The following is a 12,500-nucleotide window of genomic DNA, read 5'->3' on the forward strand; positions in this document are numbered from 1 at the left end:
ATCAATTAGTTAGGACTAGTTGCAATAAGCAATACAAAAAAAATTTTCGAGAATGTCGCCCACTGTTATATGTCAGGAGGAAGAGGGAGGAGGGCAGAAGAATAAGAGAAAATGAGGTTGATACGATGTATATAAAACATTTCACACATATTTGTATACAGGGCTGTGTGGTAAGTAGCTGCTAACAACACATGGGTTCCGGGTTCAGTCCCACTGCGTGGCATCTTGGGCAAGTTGTCTTCTGCTATAGCCCCGGGCCGACCCAATGCCTTGTGAGTGGATTTGGTAGACGGAAACTGAAAGAAGCCTGTCGTATATATGTATATATATATGTATGTGTGTGTATTTGTGTGTCTGTGTTTGTTCCACTAGCATTGCTTGACAACCGATGCTGGTGTGTTTACGTCCCCGTCACTAGCGGTTCGGCAAAAAGAGGCCGATAGAATAAGTACTGGGCTTACAAAAAGAATAAGTCCCGGGGTCGAGTTGCTCGACTAAAGGCGGTGCTCCAGCATGGCCGCAGTCAAATGACTGAAACAAGTAAAGAATATAAACACATACATGTATAGATAAGATATGTTTGTGTTTATGAGCGAAACACCTAAGCTCCACGCAGCTCCGGCAGAAGGTAATGGCGAACTTTTGCTGACTCTTTCGCACCAACTTTCTCTCACTCTTTCCTCACCTGCGACGGATCGCCATCCCGTCCATGTGGGATACCTATACGCCAAGGAAACCGGGAAACCAGCCCAACTCAACCACATATTTACAAACACCGGGAACTCTCTTAACTAAAAAACGTCTTGTCGCTTTCCTAGCAACAGACTTGAACTCACTTAAGAAGAATTTAAAGAAAAGTCAAAGAAAAATCATGCATACATATGTACATGTACACGCACACATATACACACATTGTTTTTTAATGCAGTATTGGTACATTTTCGATATCTGAAGTCTCTTGCTGACAGAAATAACCCTTTTTCCATCATAATTCATAAACGGAAATGACAGTTTGGCGCGCCCGCGCACACACAAATACGCACAAACACAGACAAAAATTTGCAATGTAATATATATGGATTCATGGAATCGTGTGGCCTTCACAGAAATCTTCTCTAACGGATTTGGCTAACAGACCACACAATAATCCAACACAGAAGAGGATAATACAGTGTCCATGTAGCCGAAATCCAATCGATGAAATTTATTTCATGAGGAGTATATAAAATATACAAGGCAAGAAATATGAGCGGTGAATATATTTATTTAACCACACAATATACTTAGGATCACGGCCATTTCGTAGCCCTCTTCAAGTAATTATAATGAAATTGTACATTCACAAATCAATGCAAATAAAGCTAGCTAGCTCATCATATCACTAGATTGTCATGTTTTCACCAACGATTCAACTGACAGTTTCACAAACTCTTAAACCTTCGTTAATAAAAGCTTTATTATTGAAAGATAAAAGGTTGCTATATCGAACGGTGTGAATACTCTTTTTTACTCTTTTACTTGTTTCAGTCATTTGACTGCGGCCATGCTGCAGCACCGCCTTTAGTCGAGCAAATCGACCCCAAGACTTATTCTTTGTAAGCCGAGTACTTATTCTAACGATCTCTTTTGACGAACCGCTAAGTGACGGGGAGGTAAACACACCAGCATCGGTTGTCAAGCGATGTTTGTGGTGGGGTGGGGGGACAAACACAGACACACCAACACACACACATATATATACACATATAATATATACGACGGGCTTCTTTCAGTTTCAGTCTAACAAATCCACTCACAAGGCTTTCGTTGGCCGGTGGCTATAGTAGAAGACACTTGCCCAAGTTACCACGCAATGGGACTGAACCCGGCACCATGTGGTTGTTAAGCAAGCTACTTACCACACAGCCACTCCTGCGTCTATAGAAGTACAGTTTTTGTTTTCTTTTATAGTGCGAAATCATTGGAGTACGCCTATAGGTTTCTGACGTAACTTTAAGGAAGGAAATACTTTTAATTTTGCTAGCTATATCTTACTCTGGCTAAGCTGGATTAATTAATCTATGCATAGTACTAATCTCAAAGTCTGTAAAGACAGACGAAAAACTGCTACGTATTTCGCCAGGCGTGCTAACGTTTCTTATTTCTTCACTGCCCACAAGGGGCTAAACACAGAGAGGACAAACAAGGACAGACAAACAGATTAAGTCGATTATATCGCTAAGTAACTCGGACGTAAACACACCACCATCGGTTGTCAAGCAATGATGGGGGTACAAACACAGATATATAAACACACACACACACTTATATATGTATATATATATATATACGACAGGCTTCTTTCAGTTCTCATCTACCAAATCCACTGACAAGGATTTGGTCGGCCCGAGGTTATGGTAGAAATCACTTACCTAACGTGCCACGCAGTGGGACTGAACCCGGGACATGTGGTTGGTAAGCAAGCAACTTACCACACAGCCACTCCGATATATATATATATATATATATACATACATATATATATTATATATAATATATATAATATATATATATATATATATATATATGTGTGTGTGTCTGGATATTCATATATATGCAATTATGTGTGTGTACACATACACACTCACACACACACATACATACACCAGGTTGATGCATGTAGATAAGTGTGGACAAGAGAAAGAGAAATATTAGAAGCTAAAAGATTTCATATATTGTCGCTCTGTTCCAAATCCACTTAAGGCATTGAATACATATTTCACCTCCATCAAGTTTAGAATATTTTTCAAAATATTTTCTTGGTCTCTTTATACATCTGATCCTATCATTAATTTTTGAATAAATAAACGTTCACAAATTCTAAAGTACTGGATCTACATCCACCAGACCAGAAACATTATTGGCAGATCCGTGACGCTTTAATCGTTATGTTTACGTGGTGTGTATAGACTTGGGATGTTTTGTTCAGTACGTTCCGCCAGGGCAGATTATTTCTTGGTTACTGCTGGTCTTATTGTGGGATTTCTGCATCGTGAGTAAAATATGCACCGTTTGGGTATCCTGTAGATACATTCTCAAATCAAGGAGAGTAGTCAGTTGCAATTTTTATTCTACTGTGAATGGAATTTGGCGTGTGTTGTATAATAAAGTATTCTTCTTTCTTCCGACTCCTGGTATGAACAGTTAAGTATCATATCGGTAGTACAGTGTTATAGTAAGACTAAGTGTGGATTAAATCTTTTGTTCTACGTTGTCCATATATTACATTAAATGACCATAAGACTTGTTTTGCTAACAATTTTAAATGCAGATTGATAAACCAATCAAAAACAGAGTTAGGAAATAGAATCAGCAAACAGATCTTGGGTACCTTCCTGCTTGGAACCAAAACTGCCGAGCACCTTCAATTTTAGAGAAATAGTCATTCGGTCATAACATGGTATTATGTCAAGACTATTGAAAAGGTTGCAAGACGCAACGAAAATTTGAGGAGAATAAAAATAAGAAATAAGTGGAAATTTTACCGGTGAGTGTGTTACATTATAAGGCAAAAAAAGAAAATGACTCTCCCCAGACACAACAGAATATGCTTCAACATACGAAGTCATATAAACAATCTTGCAAACCAAATCCCAAAACGAAATGGTATTAGAAGATTTCCAGATAAATTAAATTGTAGATCCGCTTAAATCTCTCCAACGGTATTTTAGTCATTGGTTACAAGTGACTCCTATACAAGTCATTGATGGTTGTTACTAATATCGCATAAAACGATTCACAACTGGTCTGATGGTTATGAATATGAAAATCCGAACAATCAGGTGTGAGGTTCCATTTGTTGCAATCACAAATGATATATTTTGGTATTGAGTACATTTGTTTTACCTTTCTGAGTGTACATACTTACTAAAATCATATACATACACATGCGTATTTCTCTGGTTACATATTTATGCTTGTTTACAAGTAAAATATAGCTTTGAGCAGGTCGCTTATGATTTATGCTGGTAACATGTAGTCCAGAATAATATTTTTGCAGAGTCGAGTCGTCGGCATCTAAATCGGCTCTCCCGTCATGTTTATATGGGGTGAATACCTAGTAGAACAAAGATACCTAGTAGATACCTAGTAGAACAAAAAAAAAAGATGTATAATTGTGTAGTTAAGAAACTCACTTTTCACGTTCAGTTGCATTGCGTGGCATCTTTGGAAAGTGCCGACTACAATAGTTCAGGGCTGACCGATGCTTTCTGAGTAAATTTCGTAAACAGAAACTATAAGAAGTCCGTCGTATATGTATATGTATATATATATATATATATATGTCTTTTTCAACACCAACAGGAACCTTTCTGACATATTTTTTGGTGCAGCAGTACCGTTCCAGATGTGAGAGCAATATGCCATTATGCGTTACAAAATCGGCTTTTAAAATGTAAATAATTGTTAACGTCGAAGCATCGCCTGGACTTGAAGAGAAGGGACAAATGCAGGGATGAGTTACTAGTTCTGTTAAGGGAGTACTTCCATTGGTGAATCTCAAAATTTGGAGCGGATGTTCTGGGCTCTAGTTTAGAGCTGCTAATCACTGAATGCTGGAAACGTCACGTGATGATGCTTGCTTGATATGAATAAAGACTTTTTTTTTTTTGGTGTTGAAAAAGACAAGATGGCATATCTTCCTTACAGCAGGATATGCTAAAACAACTGAATTAACACTGACAGAAGTTTTGTCCGTATGTAAGTCTGTCTATCTATCTATCTATCTATCTATCTATATATCTATCTATCTATCTATCTATCTATCTATCTATCTATCTATCTATCTATCTATCTATCTATCTGTATATCTATTTATCTAACTATCTATCTATCTATCTATCTATCTATCTATCTATCTATCTATCTATCTATCTATCTATCTATCTACCTATCTATCTATCTATTTATCTATCAATCAATCAATCTATCTATCTGTCTGTCTGTCTATCTGTCTATCTGTCTGTCTATTTGTCTGTCTGTCTCTCAGTCTGTCTGTGTGTCTGTGCGTCTGTCTATCTATATTTGTATATATGTACGCACACACAGACATATATATCTGTATGTGTGTGTGTGTGTGTATCTTCCTGTAAGAATCCATATTGGTACATGAATGTGCATTCGTTTCGACAAACACACACAGAATCACAATCTCTTTCTCTCTCGCGCGCTCTCCCCCATCTCTCTCTTACAGACACAAATACTTTCCATCCAGAAACATATATACGCACACGCACAAAATTCGCACTCTAGCATAGATACTCTACGTAACTATATAATCTATGTAATATTTATATACATACAAACATATATATATATATATATATATATATATATATATATGTATGTATGTATGTGTTTATGTATGTATGTATGTATGTATGTATGTATGTATGTATAAATGGTGTTTTATACACACGGCTATATGTGCATAGCCTCACAGTTAAGGCAACGTACCATACTTTACTCTTTTGCATTCTCTCATTCCATCACTTGAAGCACTTATACTCTCACATACACTTACGCATAAAATTATTTTATATAACACATAACATTACACTATGTACGTACATGCAGATATTCCGTTAACCCCATATTCAGTCACGTATTTATGCAGAGACACAAAACTCACTGGGACGAGAACGCGCGTACCTATATATATATATATATATATATGTGTGTGTGTGTGTGTGTGTGTGTTTATACATACATATATACATATGTATATAGGTATATATACATATATGTATATATATGTATATGTATATATGTATATATATATATATATATATACATATATATATATACGTATATATACACGCATATATATGTATACATATATATACATATAATTACATAATATGTACAAGATGTATATATACATACACAAATACATACACACGTACACAAAGACACACACACTCTCACACATATATTTATATGTATATATATATATATATATATATTATATATATTTGCATTTATATAAATACATAAATATACATATAGATATACATAGAAATACATATACATCCGCACTTACACAAAGGCACTTAAGTATATATATATATATATGCCTTGTTACAAATATATATATATTTATATATGTGTGTGTGTGTGTGTAGAGAGAGAGAGAGAGAGAGAGAGAGTGAGGGCGAGTGAGAGAGAAAGAGAGGGAGAGAGAGAAAGAGTCACTCACACACTAGCACTTACGTATGTAACACACAAATACAAACATACAGAGATATTTACTAACTTATATAGGAATAATCTTGACTTAGATCATTGAATCTAATGTGGATAGTCCCAATAGATTTATAAATTAAGCAAACAAACCGAAATAATTGCTTTGTAAACATCAAAAGCGGCGAAAGACAATAAAACAATAAATAAAGCCGACCTCCACCACTAATACCCACCGCAGCCGCCAATACCACCACTACCACCACCACCACCGCCGCCACCACCACCACCAACAACACCGCCACGAAAGCAACAGCAACAACAACAACAACAACAATAATAATAATAATAATAATAACGGCAGCAACAACAACCGCAATAACACCAGCATCGCAATCCTGACCAGTACTACCATCATGATTATAATCAATCAAACGTATTCAACCAGCACTATTATGTTGATGATGATGATGACGATGGTGATGAAGATGATGATGACGATGATGATGATGATAATGATGATGATGATGAGATGATGATGATCACCCTCATCATCCTCATCATGATTATCATTAACATCAACATCAACATCATCTTCATTGTTGATGTCGGTATCATCATCATCATCATCATTATTATCATCATCGTCTTCATCTTCTTCATCATCATCATCATCATCATCATCATCATCATCATCATCATCATTGTCATCGTCGTACTTCCCCTCCTCCTCCACCTCCTCCTCCACCTCCTCCTCTTCATCATCACCATCAGCACTACCATTAGCATCCTCGCCAGTATCATCGCCATCGATACCACTAACATTCTCCTCACCACTCGCAGTTCTTCTACGATGGCCACCATTATACACACCGCCCCTCCCGCGCCTCCCCCCCCCAACTACTCTCACCATCACCAGCCGTACTGTCATCATCAAATCCTCTTTTCTGCTTTCTACTACAAAGCAGAATTTGCACTTAAGCACATCTGCAGACAATTACTATGTGATCATATCGTGTGATATAAAGGAAGCAAATGGATTAAGACTCCGAAATAAGACTATTAAATATCTCTATCACCCGTCCATATTAACTGTGGCGCCGGTGAAGAGTGTTGGAAGTGATACTGCGGCGGCGATGCGGTAGAATGTGTATTGGAACGAGATCCAAAGACAGAAACCAAAGAGAGCGCCGCCACTGAAGGAAAAGGAAAATAGAAAAAAAAAAAAAATAATATAAAGGAAAGAAAAGAAAAGAAAGGATGTACATGTAATACACGATGTAGAACGTGAGGGAAATGATACGTAATGAAGTCTTGGTAAATATATGGTTGATGGTCTGTTGATCTTGGGGAATATTTGTGGGCAACCTTGAAGGACGCCGCTAGACGTAAAAGGTTAATCACTGATATATATATATACATACATGTATATATATATATGTGTGTGTGTGCGTACACATACATATGCCCCCCCCCCACACACACACATATATATATATGTACGTATATATATATCTATATTTCTATCTATCAATCTATCTATCTGTCTATATATGTATATATATGCATACATATATATATATACATATATATAAAAAAGTAAAGACCCCCTTCGGTCATGAATGACCATGGGATTGCACCTAGAAAGTTACCCTCCTAGACACAAGTCCGGGCAAGGTTGTTTATGGAAGACCAGCAGTCGCCCATGCATACCAGCCTCCCCTCTCCACGCCACCAGTGTTATCCAAGGGAAGGACAAAGGTCGATACAGCTTAGCAGCAGTGACGTCGCAACTCATCTCTACAGCTGAGTGAACTGGGGCAACGTGAAGTAAAGTGCCTTGCTCAAGAACACAACACGCAGCCCGGTCCGGGATTCGAGCTCACAACCTCACGATCGTAAGCTCGACGCTCTAACCACTGAGCCATGCGCCTTCACACACACACACACACACACACACACACACACACACACACACACACACATATATATAATATATATATATATATATATATATATATATATATATATAATAATACATATATAGACCTGGGATTATAAATTCTCAAACAGACCGACCCAGGTTCAAATCCCGCTGGAGACAGGATTATGGAAACAGCAGGATGGTACCTAGGAGTCATGACCTGGGTGGGCTCGGCACTTGCAGAGTGTCTCGCCTGTTATCCTTTGCTCATTTTGCAACTTTATATATATATATTTATAATCCCAGGTCTATATATATATAGACATAAAACCTGCGGCTCAGTGGTTACCGATGATGTTGACTTGTTCTTCTTTTCGGATTATGGCTGCTGTTGCTTAGTGAGTGGGATTGACTCAGCTTTTCCTCACTTTAAATAAAAATATTCCTGCACAGGCATTGCACTATTACAACATTGATTAAGCTTCGTGCAATGGCCATACTCGATAACGAGGGGGCAGCCACCATGTATGTATGTATGTATGTATGTATGTATGTATGTATGTATGTATGTATGTATGTATGTATGTATGTATGTATGCATGAATGTATCATGTCATTATTCAGTTTTATTTCAAGACTTCTTACCAGTAGTGATACAGCCGGTTTCTAATCTAAATTAAGACTTCTTCATTGGAATTTCAACATCATCAGGGAATCCTTGTATGTATGCATGCATGTATGTATTTATGTATGTATGTATATATGTATGTATGTATATATCTATGTATGTGTGTATATATGTATGTATGTATGTATATATGTATGTACGTATGTATGTGTGTGTATATGTGCAGATTTGTATGTTTTCTTTTATTTTATGTATGTATTATCATGCATATTGTTGCACGTCTAGGCATGCTCATATACTTAAATGATAAACTTCTGGAAAATTTCACAGATTTTTACAGTTCCAGTGATGGCTTGGATCTATAGTCTTCGAATCGCTTTTCACCTTTCTGGTTTTGGGAATGCTAATTTCTCAAGATTGGTATTTAGGCAGTGTGTTACATATCCCAGTGTCCCAATAATTGCAGATATAAACCTGAACTCGTAATCTAAATAGAGTGACTGTAGATTCCTCAATAGTGTAGCGTAGGTATTCTCTTTTTCGCAGACCTTTAGCTTCTTGTTAACATCCGCTGGGCAGCTGATTTCTGTAACAGTACACAGTTTCTCTTCTCTATCCCAAATTACTGTCACATATATTATGCTTGCATTTTATTGAGGTCTTCACTGAGACATTCCACCAGTACTCCTTTTTATTATGATTGGCTATGACTTCTACCATACTGTAGGTTCTTATTTCTTTGGCCTCGGGACAATCTGTACATCATCAGACAACAGTTGGGCAACAGCTAGAAAATAAACTCCCACTTCGGGGAAATCTTATCGTCGGCTATGCTCGTAGCACACTTGTACACCACTTGCTATTCAGAGAATCAGAAAGTCAGTCTGACTGGAGAACAACGCCGACTGCTTTACTCAACAACGTCCAAAGGCTTTTTGTTCCTGAACAGAACAGTCAACGCCGACCTACGACGGGCATATATTAGGTTGTCTCATACGAAATGTCGTATTTTAAATGAGTTTCCTATGAGTCATCTGTAAATGGATTTTTAATGAGTTTCTATGTATATACTTGTGTTTAATCTTAATACTTTTTCATTCTAGACAATACTATTATACAAAATTGTTACCCACAGCACTTATGACAATGTTGACAACTGATCAATACCGAGTGATTTTTTTGTACGAATACAAGTTGGGTCACTCTGCCACCAAAGCTCTACGAAACATCAAGCGGGCTTTTGGTAACGATTCTGTTGACATTAGAACTGTCCAGAGATGGTTCCAAAGATTTCGTTCAGGAAATGAAAGCCTTAAAAGTGAATCAAGAGGGAAACCAAAATCAGATATTCGGCATGATGAATTGAATGCTTTGGTTAAAGGAAATCCGAGAACAACGGTCCGAAAAATCGGATCAGAGCTCCAGACATCTCCCGCAACTGCTTCTCGACACTTGAAGAAAATTAGAAAAGTCAAAACGATGGATAGGTTTGTTCCCTATCAGATTAATGAGATTCAATGAAACTGACGCCTTACAGTGTGATGAGAAATAGATACTCTTTGATAACAGCAGGAGGACAGGACAGTGGCTAGATGCAGGAGAGTCACCAAAACACTAATCAAAACCACCATTGCAACCTCAAAAGTTGATGGTCACTGTATGGTGGTCAACAAAGGGGGATATTCATTATTCCTTTTTTCAACAAGGAAAAAAATGTAACAGCAACATCCTATTCTCAGGAAATTGATTGTATGTATGAAAAATAAAAAAAAAGAAGCAACCCAGATAAGTGAATAGAGATGGCCCAATTTTGCTTCATGATAATGCACAGCTTCACACTTCTTAAGCTACGGTCCACAAGTTGCAAAGCCTGAATTAGGAAATTTTGGCACATGCACCTTATTCTCCTGATATCTCACCTAATGATTATCACATATTTAAAGACTTCGAGCTTGCTATACGCAATAAAATATTCTTAAATATATATATGCATATATACATACATACACACACACAGACACACAAAACACACAGACACAGACATACACACACACACATACATACACACACACACACACACATATATATATATAAATAAGCATAAGATCCTTATTTAAATACCGATCTTTCCAGGTGGCCAGCATAGCAATAAAAACCTTCAAAGGTAATCATTATTATTAACATTATAATTCACATCACCACTCCTGTATGTGCCTCTGTCCCAGCTTTTGGCCCATTTGGTGTTAAAGGGAGTTTGGTTCCGCTACTCTCGTCTGCACCTTGTGTTGGGCTGTTGGTTCATCCGGCATTGTAGGGAAGAGGATGTCTAATTACTTTTTGAAAACATCTACTTCCACTTTATGCAGACTTCTTAATTTTTGTGGCAGGACATTGAAGTGCTGCGGGCGTTTGAACCCTAGACTATTGCAGTACCTGGTCCTGAATTCAGATGGAGTGTATGAGACCTTTAGTACAATACAATGGCGGCCGGTTCTGGCATTTGTATAACACGCAATGTCGAAATTAGGTATTAGACCTTCTAGAGTTTTCTATATGTAGATTATTGTATATTTCTCACACCTTCGCTCCGTGGAGTGAAGTTGCAGTTTTCTCAGCTTAACCCTGTTGCTCATCCGCTGCACTGCTTCAATTTTTTTAGCGTAGTGGCGCTGGATTGCTTCAAGCTCTGCTGTCAGTTTGACACTATGTGGTGACCATAACTGGCAGAAGCAATCCAAGCGGCTGAGAACAAAGGTTCTCCACAGGGTCAACATAGTTTCTTGGTCCCTCGTTTTGAAGGACTCCATCTTCCCGACAGCTCGTTGTCACTCGTCCATGCTGTTTGGTATTCGCTGCATTATTCTGTTATGGGTCCGTTTTAACTGAACACTACCCATGGACATTTATTGATGTTTTTTCGTAGTTATGATTATTATTGATGTACCAGCCAGAGATAGCGAAGAAACAGCAATGTGTATGTATATATATATATCTAGAGGTCATGTATAAATATGGATGTATATGTAATTAAAATTTAAAATTTTACTCACAGGTTTGCAATTTTCGTATAGAAATATTGCAGTTCATTTGTTTAGGTTTTTACACACATGTTGCTGTGGCGGTGCATCTGGGGGAAGCTATTTTTTTTATATATATATACACTGCTCCATATAAGAAAAATCTCTCAATTTCCTGAGATAATTTACATCAAAACTGTTCTCTCATTGTTTTTGCGGATTCTCAATTCTCCTTCGTGATGGTTTCAGATTTGATCCATCTTCCCGGCAGCACTCTGTCATACGTCCATGCTGTTTGGTATTCGCTGCGGTATTATTATTATTATTATTATTATTATTATTATTATTATTATTATCATCATCATCATCATCATCATCATCATCATCATCATCATCATCGTCATCGTCGTCGTCGTCGTCGTCGTCGTCCTCCTCCTCCTCCTCCTCCTCATCATCATCATTATCATTATTATTATTATTATTATTATTATTATTATTATTATTATTATTATTATCATTATCATTATTATTATATTATTATTATTATTGTTATTATTGTTATTATTATCATTATTATTATTATTGTTATTATTGTTATTATTGTTATTATTATTATCATTATTATTATTATTATTATTAGTATTATTATCATTATTATTATTGTTATTATTATTGTTATTATTATTATTATTATTATTATTATTATTAT

The 12,500-nt window shown here is 36.8% G+C and overlaps 1 protein-coding gene across 1 annotated transcript in view; it reads left to right on the top strand.

Moving 5' to 3' along the window:
• The window catches only part of LOC115213267 (histone-lysine N-methyltransferase SETMAR-like), a 68,072-nt gene extending 57,777 nt beyond the window's left edge, over positions 1-10,295 (top strand). Inside the window, exon 2 of the mRNA XM_029782201.1 lies at positions 9,878-10,295. Within this exon, the coding sequence (XP_029638061.1) occupies positions 9,878-10,295 (418 nt within the window). The remainder of the gene's footprint in view (positions 1-9,877) is intronic.
• The last annotated feature ends 2,205 nt before the right edge of the window (positions 10,296-12,500 follow it).

This window comes from Octopus sinensis, linkage group LG6 (assembly GCF_006345805.1).
Source record: "Octopus sinensis linkage group LG6, ASM634580v1, whole genome shotgun sequence".
NCBI classification, from domain to species: domain Eukaryota; kingdom Metazoa; phylum Mollusca; class Cephalopoda; order Octopoda; family Octopodidae; genus Octopus; species Octopus sinensis.